The 21,801-nt window shown below is 34.9% G+C and overlaps 1 protein-coding gene across 1 annotated transcript in view; it reads left to right on the plus strand.

Annotated features, from left to right (window-relative positions):
• Nucleotides 1-21,801, plus strand: part of LOC145663986 (KICSTOR complex protein kaptin-like) — a 48,234-nt gene that overhangs the window by 11,841 nt on the left and 14,592 nt on the right. The window contains exons 4-9 of the mRNA XM_081730253.1: nucleotides 1,907-2,086; nucleotides 4,509-4,675; nucleotides 9,938-10,128; nucleotides 15,940-16,033; nucleotides 16,692-16,827; nucleotides 18,799-18,972. Coding sequence (XP_081586379.1) covers nucleotides 1,907-2,086; nucleotides 4,509-4,675; nucleotides 9,938-10,128; nucleotides 15,940-16,033; nucleotides 16,692-16,827; nucleotides 18,799-18,972 — 942 coding nt within the window. The remainder of the gene's footprint in view (nucleotides 1-1,906; nucleotides 2,087-4,508; nucleotides 4,676-9,937; nucleotides 10,129-15,939; nucleotides 16,034-16,691; nucleotides 16,828-18,798; nucleotides 18,973-21,801) is intronic.

The following is a 21,801-nucleotide window of genomic DNA, read 5'->3' on the forward strand; positions in this document are numbered from 1 at the left end:
CTTTCTATAAAATGAAAATTTCGTCTTTTTGTCTATATTCTGAAAATATGGTTGAAATTCATTTTGTTTTATAATTTAAATATTTTTCTTACTACATTACTCAGATGATATGATGGTCATTTATCATTTATCCTGCGCGATTAGTCGCACAAGATAGCAATTTAAAAGTAACCGATGAATGGTATTCCATTAAATGAGCTTTGTGCATCTTTCAGTGCAAGAACTAGCATTATTAGTTAAGTAGGAGCACAAAATTCAAAATAAACCAATGAACATTGCAGTTTCATATCTCTGCCTTATTACTTCATTCAGTCACGCTGCATCAAATAAAAGCCCAGAACATTGTGTACAATATACAAATTTGGCATGTTAAAACATTACAGAACTACCTCTTTTAATTATCGAAGACGTTAAGACGTTCCCCTATTTAGGAAGTCTAATATACTCGGACAAAAGAAGTGAAAAAGACGTAAATTCCAGAATAGTGCAGGCTAACAAGCATTCTATAGGAAAAGAGGACTGCTAACATCAAGAAATGTATCGTTGGATGTTCGAAAACGATTTATTAAGACCCTGGTATGGAGTGTGGCGCTTTACGGATCAGAGACGTGGACATTGATAAAAGCTGAAATCTCCAAACTGGAAGCATTTGAAATGTGGTGGTGGCGCAGAATACTGGGCATATCATGGACCGAAAGGAAAAGGAATGAAGACACTAAAGGCAGCTAATGAAGGACGACAGATCATGAAGATAATAGGAAGAAGAAGAAACAGCATCCTTGGCCAACTTATTCGACACTCCGGTTAAATCACTGTGCTGATAGAGGGAAAGACAGAAGGGAAACCAGGAAGAGGAAGACCAAGGATAGAATATCTAAATGCAGTTACGAAGAAGAGACCTTATCAAAGTATAAAAGAGCTCTCCAAAGGGAGAGAAAAATTTTAAACTTTCCATGTTGCCCACCAATCTATGATTGAGGTGAACAAGAAGATATATATCCTAAGTTTCCTCTCATGTAATAAGTACTAAGCTTTCTTGTCTGTAAATTAGTGTTGAAGTAATGTAGACCCTGCAGTGGATATAACAACAAATTAATTTCAGAGGTCCCAAAATTTCGTTATACTAGTATTTTACTGTATAACGAACGTATTTTATAAATGTATTTTAAACACCTCACCTACTTGCCCGAAGGAAGGACAACCGAACTGCGTTTAAAAGTGATAAATATTATTCAGTCTTCAACGTTTCCGGAACACTTAAGAGATAAGAAATTTAAAATAATGTGTACTATATGAAATAACTAACTTACAATGTCATTGTATAAAAACGTGGTAAAAGAAACCTCTAGTGCATAGGGTCCTTGGTTCGATCCCAGCTCGCATCAAGTGAGCATTTTGAGTGGTAGACAAACACCGTATGCATGGGTTTTCTCGGGGTTTCTTCCGTTTCCTCCCAATTTCTTTATTCCACCATTTCATTCATTTCTCATCATCGCCGTCTCCTTTAGGCCACACAGCATATTTTCTCTCAATTTTTTAAAGCTATACTTAGAAAAAAAGGATTAATCCATTTTTTTAATTTCTGTACCAGAATTAAATTAGGAACTCATGTGGTTACACTGAGGATAAATAAACATGACTGCAAGACTGTAAATTACGCTATAATGATTACTGTTTGATATAACGGGCCAATTATCTGTAAATTTGAGAAGCGAGAGATCACAGAGATTTGTGCAATTTAGGAAATGTTTGATATCGACTAAAAGTGATAAAAGTAAACGTGTTGATCAGCTATTAAAAAGAAATCATGTATCAAATTTTAAATCTTTTGTATTGTTTTGAATAATTGCTCATTTTTTTATGGTGTGTTTGAGTTAATATATATGTGTTCTTCAATTTCTTACAGTCGAGTGGAGACAACTCTCCGGAAACCTACCTCAATATTTATTCAGATTGGGAGCCTAGTTCGGAATTCAATTTGGACAGCGTTGCGCAAAATTGTCTTTCAATTGAATTGCATTTTATTCCGTATCACTTGTATCATACGGAACTTCCGGTGAAAGCGAAGGATTGTGCGTCAAGAGAGGTAAGTGCTATTTCTTATGCAAATATATATTGTAAACAATGTTTTATTTAAGCGGTGTCGGATCGCACTTTGCTACACAAAATCAAAGAATGCGATCAAATAAAATATTAGATTACAAATTCGATGCATCTATAATTATGTTTCATTGCCGGAATGAGGTGGTGTTACGACAAGAACAGAAGGGTTCTCTGTTTATCTCGCATACGGTTGTGATAAACCTCCTCTCGAAAATACAAGGTTTTTTCTTTAGATACCTTGTAAATTTTCAATAACAGATATCAATCTAGTATGGACCACACACCACATTACTAGAGACTGGCTGTAGAATTGTAGGCTGAAAATGAAATCCGTGCTAAATGCCAAAAATTGAAAAGTTCGATTTAATGTCAAAATGTGACCTATATGCCTAACACTGCTCAATTAAAATCGGGCTATCTAGTAGGCGTTGTAGAAGTAGTTCAAATAATCGTCAGAAGAATGCCATCAGCGTGAACCTATGTCCCATCAGTTCTAAAGTAAAATCCGGGTTTTTTTACTAAACATTTTTATTTTGGCACTTAGCACGAATTTTATAGTCAGTCTACAATTGACGACAGGGGGGTACATGTCCACTTGACTTCGAATTTCTGTAACAACATCTGGAAATAAGCCTCTGTATAGGCTTTCGTAATACAAGACCTCGTTTTGCTTTACGGTGTATATCGTTAGCAAAACCAAAAGATTTTAATAATACATCCTTTTCTACCTACCTGTTATTTAAAGCTCTGTTAAGTTCATAAATGACAAATTTATATAGTTATTTTGTAGCATTGGTCCAAAGTTAATTTAGAACGGCGGTGTCTTTTTATGTTGAATTGGCGAAAAAAACGGTAGTTCGGTTTACAACTTTTAAGAAATGGAAAAGAATTGGTTCCGGATAGCATTTAGCTACAGTATGAGTCAGGAGCGGATCCAGGGAGGGGCGATCAGGGCGGTTGCCCCTTCCCCCCAGAAGAGAAAACTTTCTCATTTTATATATATAAATAAAACTCATCCCAAAGTTTGGAGCCCTTATAAGTAGCAGTATGACAACCCCCCCCCCCCCAGGAATCGGTCCTGGATCCGCCCCTGCTATGAGTTAGGAAATTAACACTTACCTGAAATTAAGTTATGTTTGTGTCATAAAAATGAAGTTTCTCTTCTTGAGTTGCGTAATGCCAGTTTCCTGTTTCTTGAAGGCATTACGGACTCATTACTTAACAAGAAGCTACATATAAACAGGTTCAGAACCAACCACCATCTTGGGGGGCGCGGTGGCTCAGTGGTAGAGCGTTCACCTCCGGTGCTTGGGGACCCTTGTTCGATCCCAGCTCGTGCCGTGTGGATTTTATGGTGGACAAACACCGTGCTCGTGGGTTTTCTCGGGGTTCTCCCATTTTCTTCATTCCACCATTTCACTCATCTCTTATCATCACAGTCTCCTTTTGCCTAACCGACATAACCGTGAGCCGTAAAACTTTCATTTCATTTCATTTCCAACCACCATCTTAGGCAATTTGTAGGATGACAAAGTTAATACTTTTTGTCTTTTTTATTTTCTATTTTCGTTTTCCTTACTGAAAACGCTATTCAAAAATTATAAATTCTGATGGAAATTTAAATTTGTTTCACAAATTGATTCAGAGAAAGTAAAATTAAAATAAATAAATATCGCTGGTAGTGAAATATTCCCGAAGTGGACATAGAGAAAACGCTCAAACTGATAGGGACGGGGAGGGGGAGAAGTAGCAAGAAAAAGGATAGATAGGTAACAGTTAAGTGTCAAATTAAATTTCGGATTCCATAGGCCATAGAGTTAGTTAATTAGTTTTAGTTTCTTTCTTTGAGTTCCCGTCTTGTTTGACATATTTAACATTATAATCTCAAAAATAATCTTGTTCTGAAAATTACTCAGTCGATGAAGTTAGTGTGAGACTTGAAAATTAGTGGAATTTTTTAATAAATGAATAACAATAATAATGAAAACGAAGACTTCAGATGACTTATATATTCTTTGTTTCTTGTTATCTGTCATCTGCATTCTTGAAATGTTTGTAGCCACTTCAAGCTCTAATCGTACTAACATCGTTGGTAAATTCATTTAATTAGATCAACTTTCCATGTAAAGAAAGCGGAAGAAGAACTTACGAAATACACGTTTTAAATCTATAATCTATAAGATGTCAACGAGACCTTGAACCTATTTCAATGCAGTTTATGACAATGGAAGACTGCTTCAAAAAAGACGAATTCCTAAACTGGGCAATGCAGGATATAGTAGGCAATAAAATAGAAATTATTGAGTCCGCTTAATGTCGAAGCTTGAATACAATACTTAAAGAGTTTCATTGTATTCACTGTACTACAATGATCTTTTCAAATTATTTTCGTTTGATTTTCTCAGATGGTGTGGCTGCTCTCTGGAAGCGATGAGGAAATTCACATGTTCCGTGAAGACAAGCTAAACCATTGTTATAGTCAAGTTGATGTTACAGAGTATTTTCCTGAGTTTGTTGACATGCCTAGCGTTGTAATGTGGATGGATGTTTATTATTGTCAAGATTATAACAGGTATGTAGTATGTAAGCAGGTTAAAAGAACTCTTTTTAGCATGCGTTACCAATAATGATTCACTATTTCGCTAATTCGAATATTTTTAAGAGCTCCCTTATGCCTGTATGATTAACGTAGGTGTGGGAGACCCGGATTTGATACCCGGTGAGGAGTTCATGTGGTTCGGATTCCACGTTAAATTCTAGGTTCACGTCTTATATAGCCTCGGTGTTGAAGAGAACGTTAAAGTCCAAAAACAACCAAATCATCGAGTATCAAATTGGTTCTTAAGTTTCTGTCTTCATTTTCACGTACCATCTCTCTCTCTCTCTCTCTCTTATTTGCCTTTACCATCCCAAATACAGTGAAACCCCGATTGTCCGCGAGTGCCGCGGAAAACTTTTTGAACTCTGTTGCAGTCGCGCTCATGCAAATAAGTACTGTAATTTCTAAAACATAAAAATAAATTGCATTGTAGAAATCAATATTTCCAACAATAGTGTACGTTTCGAAGGGCAATCTACTCTGATAAGCAGAACCCGATTGTTGTAAGGTATGGAAAACGGGAATTGGGAAGACTGATTTACATGGTAGTAAATTACATCCATTGTTCACTGCCGAGTGAGAGTCCGCAATCGACAGTGAAGGGTTAATTACGAAGAAAGAAAAAAACTAATAACCGGGAAGATACAATACGCCCTACAGTGCGAAGGTCGAAAATCACTGACAGGTTTATTGTCTATCGTAACCCTACAGGCCTTCTCGGAATTTGTGAATGAGTAGCAGGCTCTTGGTTTTGGTCATGACTTTCACATTCTCTGACCACTGACCAGGGCCGGCGCGAGGGGGGGGTCGAGCCGTGCCATTGCCCAGGGCGGCAAGTCTAATGGGCGGCAAAATTTGAAAAAGAAAAGTATACTATCGAAATATAATGCTTTGTAATAGGCCCACATGGAGAAATAAAATTGTGTTCACCTGAGAATGTAATTGAACTTACTCCACTCACATTCGAGATAATACTCACTCAGGAAATTCGAAGCATTCTCCTTCATTTTTCAGGAAATTCGAAGCATTCTCCTTCATTTTCAATTATCAAACTATTAGCCACAGGTACCTCCTTCAATATTTCCCTTGCAGTGGCGTAGATAAGATTTTCAGCTAGGGTGGATAAGAGTATCAAGGTTTCTTTTATATTTTGTTTCTATTCATCAATGTTCTAATGCTCCACTTCAGTATGCAAAAGGGACACTCCCACTTGAGGCAGGCCTTTCTTGCCTACAGCTTCTAGTGACATTTAGATTCTAGCAGCGAGTTTTTAACCAATTTACTGAGCATATGACAATAATCGTTCGTTTTGTACAAATTACATACAGTAATGGAGAATGCCTTGTAAAAATTTGCGAACACTTTCTTGGTTTCGTACCGGTAACAGACATCACTAGTCTAGAACTCACAGAAGTAATAATTAAAGAGGTAGGAGGAAATGAACATTCCTGGGGCCAAGGATACGACAATGCTTCCAATATGAAATGCAAATATTCAGATATTCAGAAGAGAATTTAAGAAATGAACTCCCGAGCCTTCTATGCTCCTTGCTGCAGTCATTCACTAAATCTTGTCTCAACGATGCAGCCACACCATCTCAGTACGCCATTTCATTTTTTGTAAAGTTAAAAAAGTTTATGATTTTTTTTCTGCGTCGGTTCAATGTTGGGCCATGCTAAAGGAACATATTAGCAGTTTCACTTTAAAACCATTAAGCACTATAAGGTGGGAGAGCCGAATTGATGTTCTGACTCAACTTAGATATCAAATAGGGGAGGCTTATGATGCCTTACTTCAAATAAGTAACGACAATAGAACATATAGAATGGTCACCCACGATGCTGTGTATAGCAAACCAGCTGCGTGGCTACTTTCCTTTGCTCACTCGTTATCTGGTATGACTTTTTACTCCACATAAACATAGTAAGCAAAAGTCTTCAAAGCATTGATTCTCATGTGTTGGATGCAGTCGGGTTTCTTGAAAATGTATTTGAGTACTTTGAGAGGAGAAGAAATAATGCAAAATTTCAATCTTACTTAGCTAATGCGATGGAGTTGGCATCAGCATTAGATATGGATGATCCACGGATAGGTAATACAATGCAACTCGAAGTCAAAAGAAGAAGAGACAGTTTCAGTACGAGGCAGAGGATGAAGCTATTGAAGATCCACAAATAAGATACAAGATCGATTTTTATTACAAAGTTCTAGACGTGATTGTGTTAGCTTTAACAGAAAGGTTTGAGTAACTTAAACATCACAGCGAGTATTTCGATTTTCTTTACGATATAAGTAATCTTAAAGATATGCCACCTGGACTTTTGTCTGAAAAGTGTACTAAACTTGCCAGCATTTTAACACACGAATAATCTAAAGATATTAACCCCAGTGATTTGAAAGACGAACTGAAAGAAGAGTTATCCGCTATAATTAAGCCTAAATGTTCACCAAAAGAGACTTTAAAATTAATTAAGGAAATGACTTTGCTCCCAATGTTAGTGTTGCATTAGGATTTTTGTTAACCTTACCGGTAACAGTGGCAAGTGGAGAAAGAAGTTTATCGAAACTTAAGCTTATTAAAAACTACACGTTCTTTTATGTCTGAAACTCGTTTGAGTAGTCTATCGATGATATCAACAGTACATGAATTGGCTGGAACATTGGACTATGTGAATGTGATAAAAGAATTTGCTCATAACAAAGCAAGAAAAGTTTCTTTCAATTAAGGTGTGTTAAATTTATGTCTGTCTATTGTGTTCTAGTATATTATAAGGTTTAGGCTAATCACTTAGTTTTGCCATTATGTCTGATCCACTATATTATCTTCATACTCCATACTCGTATTGAAAACACCTTTTGATATAAAATAAACTTAAAAATTAAAATTCTTACTCGTGACTAAAGCATACTTCTTTTATTTTATTTTCTGTATGCGCTACTATACATCACAGATATACAGCAAAATCGAGCATACTGAATATTGTGTCATGTATGGAGTCGTTTAAATATTATGTAAGCATTCGAAAGAAGTAGTTCCTTTTTTTAAAAAAAACTTTTCCATTTCGTAAATGTTTCTAAATGGGGCATATTACTTTTTCGTGACACTTGAACGTCTTCTGTCCAAATAAAGTTTGCTGATTAAAGGGGCGGCATGTGAAAGTACCGCCCAGAGCGGCAAAACTGCTAGCGCCGGCCCTGCCACTGACCTTGACGACCCGAGCAATACAAACAACGAAACATAGTTTTTATGCTGAAATATTGTATTTTTCGTGTTTTCGTATTGTATTTTTAGTCTTTTTTTCGGGTTATCCGCGGTTTTCGCTATTCGCGGTGTCCTTGTCACTCAATTCCGCGGATAATCGGGGCTTTAATGTATATCGTAATTTTCCTAGTTCCGTGTTTACATAACTGTGAGGGACATCAGTTATGCCCATGACACCAAAACTTGGGAGTAAATTCTTTATATCAATTAAATGAAAAAGCTGTAATAAGCAGGACTGGAAACATCTTTTTTCAGAGCAATAGGGCTGCCGAAAATGCGAAAAAATAGTTTTTAAAGTATCGTAGCTCTGAATCTAGCTCAAACATTTACAGAAAAATATGGACTATCTAGTACAAAGTCTACCTAAATATCGAAGTTTGCGTATCATATCGTGTTAGGGAAAATGCCCACATGCTTTTTAAACTTCATTAGCCGGCAGACTGAAAGAGAGAAGTGACTGTAAGTGATCAAGTGGGCTCTATCGAGTAATATTTACAGAGTACACAAAGTTGAGGATGTGGAATAGGTGCAACCTTTTTTGTAAACTTTGAATGTTTGTTTGTTAAAATTTCTTAAGGTCTTTTCAAAACCGAAGCTGTATGAGACATGGACGTACAGTGTAAGGTTACATCCGAACCATCGTAATGAGTTCAATTTTTTTTAAGGCTGTCTCACCGAAAATCGAAAGCACGCGCGTAACTACTAGACCTCTGGCGAGTGCACTCTTTGTAAACTACTTTTTTTTTTAATATTAACTGCTAGGTAATTAATTGTCTCTCTAATTTATTATGGTTAAAAAAGATAAATTTAATAACTAAGTTTTATCACGTCAGTTTATATATACAGGGTGTTTCAAAACAACACCGACAACGTTTGGGAGGTGATTCCTGACACCAAGATAAGACGAAAAGTATAGACCAACCTGGGTGCACAAATGCTTCCTTTCCGAGCTATAGGCTGCTAAAAACATGAAAAAATGAAGTTTAAAGGTACATAGCTTCAAAACTATGGGACCTACCGTAGTCGGTTCAATACTTCACTTAAGAACTAATATGTGAACAATCCAAAAATACATGTTCCAGAGTCCTGCGGCACTCACACTACAATTTTTATACAGGTAGTTTGGCTACGTGCATGTCACTTGAAGTACTCACCAACTACAAAGTTGTTGCGAAAGTACCGCAGGATTCTGAAACATGGATATTTCGATGAGGAACATACTAGTTCCTCAGCGAAGTCTTGACCTGACTACGGTAGGTCCTATAGTATTGAAGCTATGAACATTTAAAGTTCATTTTTTCATGTTTTCGGCAGCCTGTAGCTCCGAAAGGAGGCATTTGTGCACCCACGTTGGCCTATACTTTTCGTCTTATCTTGGTATCAGGAATCACCTCCCAAACGTTGACGGTGTTGTTTTGAAACACCCTGTATTTAATTATACTCTGAAAGGGAAAAGAAAAAAAATGTTACTTTTAATAACGCACTTTGTTTTTTCCTTTTTAGTTGAGAAAATTTTTTATATATATTGTGACTATCTCCATAATGTGTTGCTTTGTTGTTTTACCTTTGATCTAGATTAAAATATACGTACAAGTTTAAGAAAACGGTTGCTTAGGTGAGTTCAACCCTTTTAATGATCTACAACTTTATTTTGAAAAAAAAAAATGTAATAAAAAAGAATAAATCTGAATGGTAAAGAGCTTGCTTTACATGGACAACGTGTACTTTCAAAAGTGTTTAATTTTAATTATATTTTTATGTTGTATTATATTTGTATCTCATAGGATTTGAATTTACTTCCCTTTCACAAACGTGGTGGACAACGTTTCTGTGGGTTTTCTTGATATACATCCATTAACCCCCACATTCCACCAATTCCTCCATCATCATTCCCTTGCCTTAATCATCCGTCTCCCTTAGCCTAAAGGACATAATTGTTGGACATTTCATTGTATTTTTATTTCTTTTCACAGACGATTGTCTGCTGTAGGCTGTGAATGTGGCTACGTGAAAGTTTCCATTGTTGATGTGGAGAAGAAAGAGTTATTAACTTCATGGACTGCAAGGTTTGAAGGACCCGTCTCTTCTGTACGGTTTTTCACGCTAGAGCCATTAGTGAAGTGTCCAGATTTCATTGTTTCACATGGTCCACGGGAAAATTGTAGTAAGTTTTTTTTAATGATTTTTGTTAAATAGAACAAATGCTAGTTGATCACTTCTTCACTATGTCATTTAGAGGTACAAGTACCAGTATAATTTTTTATAGCGATACAGATCTAGATTCTGGACATCTATATCCTGTAATTTCTAAGCTCTGTTATGTTCTTTTTTATCAATTATTTCATCTTTATTCAAATTTTCATTCAATTTACTTCATCAGAGAAATACTTAAAAATGTTTTTTTTAAAAAAATGCATTATCATGTTTCTCTGGCTGGAACAAATTAATTGTGTTTACATTAATTTCAATGGGAGAAATAATTTCGGTTTATAAATATTTCGGTTCACGAATGACGGTACGAAGCGGATTAAGTTCGTAACTCGTATGTCCACGTACTGGTACATGTCCAAGTGTTACCACGCAAATTATGTTATGCCTCTTCCATCTGTGTATTCAGTATTTAATTTTTGAAGGTGAAGGATGAATTAACATTCTCATGATCCAAAACATATATGTTCCAAGTTATCACAATTATCACAATAACAGCACTTTCAGACTTTCGCCGAGATGATTACAGAAAAAAGATCTCCTCCAGTTCCTTACCAGAGGGTAGAGAGGGAGAGTTATGTATTTTTGATAAAAAAAAAAAAAAATGAAATAATTGATAAGAAATAACGTAATAGTTGTCTACAATTAGTTAACAATTTTATTCAACATTGAACATTTGTTGAAATTTTGCTGCCTTCACTGACTTCAAAACAAAGTACAAATGGCGGTTTGATGTGAAGAGGAGTGTCTATTCTGTGTGTGCTTAATTTTTTAAATTATTTTCATGATTTTTATAGTTCTATTTTCAACTCATTTGGCCAAAACTCATATAAATTCAATTTCTGTGAAATAATCATCAAGAATATAGCGAAAAACAACTCAAACTGCAACTGATATCTAGTAATAATATATCTTGAAAAACAATTGACAATCAGTGCAGCTAATATATAAATTGAATGTTTAAATATGTATTATCAATTCAATTTAATAATACCTTTAATTATGTTAATATGTGAATAGTACGACGTTCGTCAATAATACGTCAATTGTTCGTGCCAATAACTAATGTATTTTCTTAAAACAATGCACTAAAGCATTACTAGAACAGTACAATTTTGTGAAATATATATTGGAAATGGCGGCGGACTATATAATTAAATACAGAAAAAGCATATAGAGATTATACGAAAAAAAATGTAATTCAGTTTCAATTCATAACAACTTTTGCTTACAGATAATTTCAGATTAAGAATCACTGCCGTTATAAGATGATGATAACACTACTGTGTTACATTTATAACTTAATTACTTAGAGAAAAAAACTTATACATTTTTATCACATGAGGATGTCACGTCTGATGCAATTATTAACACCGATGATGGTAATAGAATATATGACTTCAAAAATTCTATAGTTGTTGATTATTTTAAAATCCTTAATAGTGAGAGTATGAGTGTATATGGATACTAGTACTACAGATTCAATCAACGGAGTTAGTGTTTTGACATATCTTTCCCATTAATTAGCACTTCAAAAGGAACTTCTACGGTATTATTAGAGTACAGTGAATAACAAAATTCAAAGATGAGACTTATATTAATCGATAGTTCTTCAGCTAAACAAAATAATGTAAGTGTAAAACCGAATATGTAGTGTAAAGTTCTGTCTATTCAAGTATAGGTAGAGCTAAATTACACATGGGAACGTTTCTCCCACTACCGAATGTTATTATAAAAATCTCCTTATTATAAATGATGTATTACAAAAATCACTCTAATATAACTAATTCATTATTACTGGGTAAAGATATATATATATATATATATATATATATATATATATATATATATATATATATATATATATTAAGGCTCGAAAGCCTAGGAAAGGATCTCCACAGAACTATGAGTAAGCTAGGTTGAGTTAGAGGTGTTCGATAAGGCTGAGGACCTATCGAACTTCGGGAGTGAAAATTTATCGAGTTGTCATCGATTACTCGAAACCGTTCGAGTATTTGAAATTATCGAAGTTTCGGGTATTATCGAAATTTCGAGTATTATCGAAGTTTCGGGTATTATTGACATTTCGAGTATTATCGAAGTTTGGGGTATTATCGATATTTCGAGTATTATCAAAGTTTCGGGTATTATCAAAAGTAGTGATGGACAGTTCGGTTCCTTCACCTCTCCAATGATTCCTTCTTGCAGCCAAACTAGTCAAACAACTTTTTTCATCTGATAAGTTATTGCAAGGTTGTATTTGTCGAAATCATATGTAAAGTTATTTTTCTACCTGTCCCGTTATTGGTGCAATCGGCAAAGTGACTATTAGTGGACTAATGGTGTCTTGGATTCCAATTCTATTCGAGTGATGCATTTTTTCTATTCCTCTTTCTCTCTTCTGACAGACTGCTTAAACCTTGTACAGATCTGTGAAGATAAAACTTTTCCTTCACTTCATTGCTAAGGAGAGAAGTTTTAAAATGAACACCCTGCATATATGTAATACATATTATATACAACTATGATAACCTCGAATACATTGTTTCTTCCGAACACTCCGATAATCCCGAACTTTTCAAAATATTCAAGCAACTCGAGAAATGCGATCATATTGATATATTTGTATTTGCTGCTTTCAAACAATTCGAGACTCTCGAGCAGTTCGAGTGTCTCGAAGTTGTCTAATGTTTCTTACATTTCGAGTGCCTCGAACACTTCAAGAGCCTCGAACATTTCGGGACTCTCGAACATTTCGGGAGTCTCGATCATTTCGAGTGTCTCAAACATTTCGTGATTCTCGAAAGTTCGATAATTCGATAAAATTAAAATTCTTTATCGATGAAACGGTTTTGAAATTTTATCGAATTGTTATCGATTACTCGATTATCGGAACAGCCCTAGGTTGAGTGACCTTGAAAGCCACAAAGCTCCACACAAGCTGGGTGGCTGGGGTTAAGAGTTCCGCATAGTTCCGAGCGAACTAAGTGGGCAGGAACGGAGGCCTAAAGCTCCGAGCGAGCTAAAGGCTTTGTGTTAGGTAGCTTCTAGAGCTCCAAGCAAGCTAAAGGAGTGAAGGTGACCACCCAAAGACTGATAGTAGATGCTGTGATTCTCCTGATTTTAAGCTGCTCCAGTGTGGGAGTGGCGCTGGTGGTCCTTGGTCGTCACATGACCAGTGGCGTTGCTGGTGTCCCTGTCGTGTGTCACTGTTGTAACTTGTAGTAGGACGCACATGGTTGATGTTTATAAGTATGATCACGTGTTGGTTGTTAGTAAACAGAGCTATATGTGGGATATTACAGCAGTTTTCGAGGAAAACAATTTTTTGTGTAAACCTAAAAATTGTGTACGAAAACAACGCCATCTATTAAGATATAACTGAAGTATATTTTTATTAAATTGTTCATTATGACAGGAGCAAAATGACTGTATACAGTATGGCTTATGAGATACAGCACAAAATTATCATTACCTCTAAAACTGTAATTTCTGTTTAAGTGTGATATTATCAAAAAATGATACATATATTAGTAGCAATAACATTAAGCTGACCAAGGTGAGATGCTTGGTGGTAAATTCTCATGTGTAGTTTTCGACAAAATTAACAAAAACTAATTTTTGTAGCGCTAAAATGTGTAGGTCATTTATTGTCAGTGATAATCATTGATATTGCTTTTTTTTTGTTTACAATAACAATATTCATTTATGTACCATACAGGCAAAAAAAAAATGCTGTTAACTAGCAGATCTATTGTAGTTTGTCTTCTCTTAAGGTGACATATGTACTTCTAACAATGACATACATATTCTTAACAGTGACACACATTTTCCTTAACAGTAGCACACATTCTCTTAAACAGTGACACACGTACTCTTAATGGTGACACACGTTTTGTTAATAGTGGCCCCGCGTAGCCTAGTCGCTAACGCTATCGCCTTCAGTGCGAGTGGTCCCGGGTTCGATTCCCGGTGGAAAAAGAGCTATATGTGGGATATTACAGCAGTTTTCGAGGAACACGCTTTTTCAGGCCAGCCACCCTGAATGAGGTTTTCCTGGGTTTTCCTTATTCACACCAGGCAAATTCCCAGGCTGCTTCCTTCCTTTCCCAGTCGTTTCATCCTTCCCTTTCCCCGGATTGTGTGCTCGCCGAGGGACGTTATCCCTCAAATCATGACGGGCTAAATGGCCTTAGATGCCGAAAGCCCAGAAATCTAAATCTTAAATCCTAAACATTCTGTTAACAACAACATACATACTTCTAACAGTGACATACATTCTCTTAAACAATGCTACACATACTCTTGATGGTGATACACATTCTCTTAGCAGTGGCACACACATTCTTTAATAAAAACTCTTTATTGAGGGCAAGGTTCAGCCAAGGCTGCTCTACTAATGACACATACTTCTAACAATGACATACATACTCTTAATGGTGACACACATTTTGCTAACAGTGACACACATTCTCTTCGGAGTTACACACATTATCCCTAATAGTGACACCCATACTCCTAACAGACATATTCTCTAGCAGTGACACACACATTCCTAACAATGACATACATACTCTTAATAGTGACACACATACTCTTAATGGTGACACATTTCTTAAGAGTGGCATATATATATTCATAACACGGACACACATTCTCATAGCAGTGACACACATGTCCCTAACAGTGATACACATATTCCTAACAATGACATACTTCTAACAGTGACACACATTCTCTTAAACAATGACACACATATTCCTACTGGTAACACATTATCTTAACAGGCACACACATTCTCTTAAGCAGTGACATATATACTCCGAATAGTGACACAATGCACTAATAGTGATGCTCATATTCATAACAGTGACACACATACTTCTAACTCGACGATTACGCACGTACTTGTTGTATTACCTCTAAATTGAATGGCTCTTGTTTAATCTGAATCGATTAAACATTATAGTCAGTCAGAAAATTTGGACAATAAATGTGAAGATAAAGAAAAAAAAATGAGCGAAAAGGAGGGAGCTAGGACAACCACAGTAATTGGAAAGGAGAAATTATAGTTATAATATAGGAGATAGCTTAGTTTTCGATACTAGATAGTGTTATCAGTGAAGATCTGAAATGTGAGTAGTACTTGAAAGCAAAGATAGGACTGGCAGAAGAGAGAAAAAAATAGGAAGAAGATAAAACGACTTCAAACAGTAGGTCCCGTGTCACAGACTTGATGCTAAAAACGGGACTTAATTTCCAACCAATCAAGAAGAACAACAGATACCGGTATATCTATACCATGGTGGAATGTTTAAGAAATATGAATTTCGTGGAGTGATCGGCAGTAAAATTTGTTAGGATGATATGATATTAGAACTGTACGGTAAGCGTTGTGAAGTAGTCGGTACCGAAATGTGTGGTGCTTTGAAGAACAAAATTGACTGGCTTAAGTAGTTGCCATACCGGAGCAGATGTTCATAAAGTTGTTTGTATACTTTATTTGGCTGACGTCAGAAAGCATGTACTGAATTATATAAAAGCATCCTGTAAGTATCAAATGGTCCATTGCCTTGAATATTATTACTGTTATTGTTGAAGTCGAAGTTAGAATCATGGAATAGAATATAAAACTTACTGTATCTTTTTAATTCGTTAATAAATCATCATAAGATTCGACTTTACAATACTATACTATGTCAAATCATTTTAAAGAGTTGTATTTAATCAATAAAGTTAAACCTTTTGAATAATTTCTTATTTTCAGGTACAACAGAAGCCACTTCAGGCAAAGACAGTTCTGTGGAATCAAACGTTCACTGCCTTATTACAAGTACTCTTAATTCTTCGGTAGTATTTATGTAAGTTGAGATTTTTTCGGCTATTGTTATTTCAGCAATATATACTCGAATAACCACTAAATTGCTCAGTGTTTGTAAGTCAAACATATTAAGGAATTCATATTTTACAATAAAGAGTTAAATGAAAAGTGTGCTAAAAGTTAAAAAAAGCGCATGATTGTCCTGAAAGTTTGCAATAATAATGATCCGCACTACTACACCATCCTCATGTAGCATTCCACCTTCGTGCTACAAGCTGCTGCTCCTTACCTAACCATGCCTCCCATTGTTGCAGACTTTCAAAACAATCGTTCTGTTTCTAAATTGTAGCATAGTTTTAAGATTTTCATTTGACTACCTTATATTTCTGTTGTAGATACATGTTCGCTTAATATAAGTTACTTTAAACTTGAATTTCTTTTTGAAAAATTTCTTTAACATAGACATTAAACGTAAATCAAAGAAATAGGACATTTTCTTTTGGATTTCAAATCTATAGAACATCAGCGAAATATCGTTAAATTAGCTAATGTAGCAAAAATATTTAACGTAGAATGCTTTGCTTAATGTAGAAATATTATTCTAATATGTCTTTGTAAACATAGTACATACTCGTTAATAAATTTAAAGTCTTCATACAAATAATAATAATAATATAAATATTGTTTTTCTTTCACAGGAATGTAGAAAAAGACGGGTTTTCAAATCCTATAAATTTAGATGCTAGTGAGAATTATGATTGTTGTTTATGTTCCTGTGTTGCTGATATTGATATGGATGGAGAACCTGAAATACTAATTGGTACCTATGGCCAGGTAATTGCTTTACCTATTATAATACACACCAATTTATCGTTTATTTTCAAAATTTGTATTATTAGGCGAATCTTTTCAGTAGGAAATTGTAACAAACAAAACTGGAATTTTAAAAAAAATGTTTTTTGATCGTTCTATACATATTTGCTGCATTAGAAATAATTTAACACAATAGCGGAAATTAGTATGGTATGGGCTACCTTCTGATTGATCGCCTTATAATACGATGACGGTGGGTGCATATATTTTGTTTTATATGGATAGCTATCAAGACTTTCTAGAGCTATGTTCTTTATTTATTCCTAAATATATAAATTCTGTTCATCGAAAACATTGAAAAATCATTTTCGTAGTATTTTGTTTTTCATGTAATAGTAAAGCGCTCACAGCTGGTGCGAGGGGTTCATGGTTCGACCCCATGTCATGTGAGTTTCTAGTGGACAACATCGTGTCCGTGGTTTTTTTAAGATTCTCCCGTTTCCTCCTACATTTTCATTACACTAATTATTTCACAATGAATGACTTTCATTAATACGTTAAAGATCTTTTTTAGTATAACACACCCAATTCCAATTTCTTGCTTCCTTTACTTTCATTAATTGTTCATCTTCATGATTCTAAAGAGCATGACCATGGTATAAAACTAGAGGGCTTTTCATGTGCATGCGCATTACTGTCTCTTTATGTCCTGAATGGTACTTATACATGTATATATTACTTTCGACACAGTAATAATAATAAACTGATGTGTGTGTATATTGTATGCAATTTAAAGAGTCAAAAATGTGTAACTAGACCGAGAGTCGAACCCTGGTCTTCGGGTTACCATGCTGGTGCGCTAAATACTACGTTACACAGTCCGCTGCTCAACCAGCTACAGATTCTTATTCTCATGTTGGTGCTCAATCATTTCACACCACATGGATTTCAGAGTATTTGCCGTTAGAGGGTCTGGTGTACGAAAAAAGGTATGTTGTTTCCTCTATTCATCGTTTAATAAGGACTCAGTAATAATAATAAAGTTCCTTTAAAGTAAGATTACAATAGTTCGTTTTCATTGTTAAATATGGCGTTTCGATTGTGACACGTAAGGGTAAAGACATACCGAAGATTCCTCGCGATCAAGGTCGAGGTTTAAGTCGCGGTCACTACCTCGATGTTTAGGTGTAGATGGATGAAGGGCGCACATAGCGAGGAAGTCGCACCTTCACTGTAAGTTCTCAGTTTGAGGAGAAATATTACTGTGACGCGTGTGAAATTATTGCATAAAAATCACTGCGAAACCACATTTTGAAATTGAAAGGACCAAACAGTTTAGAAATAATGATGGACGCGAGACAAGACATGATATGTGCTAAAGTCTAGTCTCTTATTTCACAAAAATATTTGAGTCTCGTCTTTTGTCCATCTTTATCAATAAATCAAAGATTTTTACATTTTTTCAACTTTCTGTAAAGAAATGCCCTGTTTCAGCACTCAGGCGAGAAATCATTTCAAAGTATATATATATATATATATATATATATATATATATATATATATATATATATATATAAATTATTTCAAAGTATACTAAGTGGTTATTCAGACTCTACAAAGACATTTCACACAAACGAATGAAAGAGACGATAATAAAGCTAGAAAGCTTATAAATATGGTTCCTTTTTTCCGTCTGAATGGAAAGAGCATATTACGCCACGCAGATTGTTTTAGACAAGGTGAGGACGAGGAGGATGAGGAGTTGGATTGAATACCAGGAGCAAGTGGTCGGTCGAGACGTATATTTCTGAATGCATAGCACACGGCGCAAGAGTGTGTTAATATTTGGACTTAAACTTTGTGTAACATTTTCAATGCCACGAACTTTACCATCTGTAATTTGAATAATTAATATTTTCTGTCTGAATATTTATGTTATATGTTATTCGTGTATGTGTATTTTATTTATCGTTTCCTTTCTTTGAATGTAAGGAGATGCTAGTGTATAAATACCATCCGGCTTCAGAAGGGAAGAAAGAAGGCTGGGAGTTGGCTGGACAGCGAAGTTTTGCAAATCCAATCCATTCTTTAATTTATCTTGATTTGACTGGGGACGGAGTTCAAGAATTGATTGTGTTAACCCTGAAAGGAGTTCAAATTTTGCAGGTAAGATGATGGTTCCGTTAGTACAGTGAAACTTGCCTTAACAGACACTTCTCAATAGCATAATAAGGACAAAACTTTTTGGCCTGGCAAAAATAAATAATGCAATTTCATAAGAACACTGCAACAGTTACAATGAACCTTTAGTGTAATGTCAGGTAAAATGAAATGTCTTAACAATCGTTGCAGTTTAATGATTGACTTCGTTTCGTAATAAGTACGAACACAGAAAGAGTATTGTTCAACGCTCCAGTGATGTCCATTGTAATTGTTACGGCATTCCTATTAACTGATATGTTATTCTCTTCCAATCTCCCACCCGCTATCCACTCTAAGCTGTTGCGCCTGCGCTCTATTCTACTTCGAAATGTGTAGAGCATCTCCTCACCACCCTGTATTATTATGGAAAAGAACCCGCGTTATACGGACACGGACAGTCATGTTTTGCTCCAAACATATCTTCATAACGGACAGAAATTATTCTGAACTCTTAACGTATTTAGCACAAAAAAATACTTCTGCAATTTGAAAATAATTCTCTAGTTGAACTCTTCAACTCACCCACCAGTTACAAGCATATTCTAACTAGAATTCCAGTGTTTCTGGGGTCAAGTCTCATAATTCGCTTACTGCCTGCACTAAAAGTAAAAGCAATTAAATATAGTGGTTTTCAAAGCTAAACCAAGTTTTCTTATCAGCAGTAAAACTGTCATATGGTTGTTAGCGGCCACGTGCGGTTTGTCAACCAGTTGGATGTTGCCGGTATTACAAAAGCTTAGCCGCTCTTCCTGTCGCCAGGGTAAACAATGAAGTCTCGAACTATTCTCCTTTGTGAGTGTTGCAAACCAATAAGCAGATACATAAAACCAGAATAACCATTTAACATAGGAATAAAATACATACAAGTCATTCAACAAGTAATTTTCTCTCCTATTAATATAATAATAATAATAATAATAATAATAATAATAATAATAATAATAATAATAATAATAATAATAATAATAATAATAATAATAATATGATAGTTTTTACGTTCGAGTCATTTCGGGCTACTGTGCATTTGCGGTAATGCTCGGAAAATAGAATAGAAACTGGACCGCACGTTGGACCGATATTGTATTTTTACCCGTATGAATCGTGTTTGCCCGATTGAACCGTATGAATAGGGATGACCTGATAATCCCGTGTGTCATTATTGTAAATGATATGTTGTTTCACTTTATTATCATAACACAAATTGTTCTAATTATCATGTACGAACTCATAACGAGTCTATCGGGTCAAACGGTCCAAACAGGCCAAACACGGGTCAAACGAGTTTATCAGGTCTACGGATCGAGTAAACCAAACGCAATGGGTATCGGGCGGGTACAATTTACCCGAAAAGTTCAAGCACTAATTATAGGTTAAAGTCAATACTTAAGAGCTCTAGTTGTTTGCATTCACTTTTTTCTTTTTTCTTTCCTCTTTTAGGTAGCCGACCAACGAACTTGCGGATACATAAATATAAATGCTCAAATCTAAATTATTGCATTATATTATTGCAATGAGCATCAACGTGATTTACTATTAGGAGTTAGCGTAATTCACTAATGTTAGTCTTTTATAAATGTTATTATTATTATTATTATTATTATTATTATTATTATTATTATTATTATTATTATTATTGTTATTTGTTTATGCCCTTCATGCAACTTAGAATCAATCTCACATAAAGCACTATATCAGAACTGATTGAACATTATTTTGAAAATTCTCACATAAATAGATAAAATAAACAATTGGAACTTAACACTTCAAGAGTTCAAAACATGTCTTCGTTTTCGTTTTCCTCAGTTTCTGAGGACGATTGATCTATGTCGATGACAACATGATCTTTGTCTCCATCAAAAATATTTTGCAAGACATGATATCTTTGTTCAATGTCCTGGGAAAACATTATTATTAAACATTATCAACATTATTATTATTATTATTATTATTATTATTATTATTATTATTATTATTATTATTATTATTTGACAGACCATCTGTCTATAATGACAATTTAAAACTTTGTTTTTTTTAAAAAGAAATGATTAAAAAGCATTCTATTAAGTACCTAAATTCTCATATGAATTAATGTATGCAGGTTAATATCTGAGTAATAAAGCTATCGTTATTAATTTCCTGTGTATAGTATCCTAATTTGTAGTTTGTCCAGTTTTTATATACGTGACGAAACACATTAGAAAGAAACTGATCAATTATATATTGACCTGTATAACTATATCTTAGAAATAATATACTTACAAGCAGAGCAGATAGATAGGCAGAATCTTTATTAAAGCCTATTACTAATATTACATATTATTATTAGCAATAATAATAATGATAACTAAATTCCTGGCACAACAGCCTTTAGAAGGCCTGGACTTATGACACTCATTTCTGTGGGGTAATGTGTTTAGAGGTCTGCACGGGCTCGGGCTACTATGATAACCGTAATGGGGTTAGCCATACTGAGAGCTTTATACAGTTCTACCTGAGTTGGAGCGGCAACGCCGGAATCTAGTTACAATGAAGGATTTATGGTAGGGACAAGTAAACCCTTAGATCTTGACCTTCGAGGAAAAAAATTGGTTGTGTTTTGTCGCGAGCTATAACAACATGTAACATTATTATTAAATACTGAAAATGTAGAAAAAATAACAAGTCATGTCGGTATATGAATTCCATGGGGAAAATTCTGTCATATTTAATCAACAACGAAATACACATGGCTTCATAGCAAATATGTAAAGGAGGCCGAATTCTATTTCAAGGATAATGCCAAGGAGGTATTAA

This window comes from Thermobia domestica, chromosome 11 (assembly GCF_964235325.1).
Source record: "Thermobia domestica chromosome 11, izTheDome1.hap1.1, whole genome shotgun sequence".
Taxonomy (NCBI): Eukaryota; Metazoa; Arthropoda; class Insecta; order Zygentoma; family Lepismatidae; genus Thermobia; species Thermobia domestica.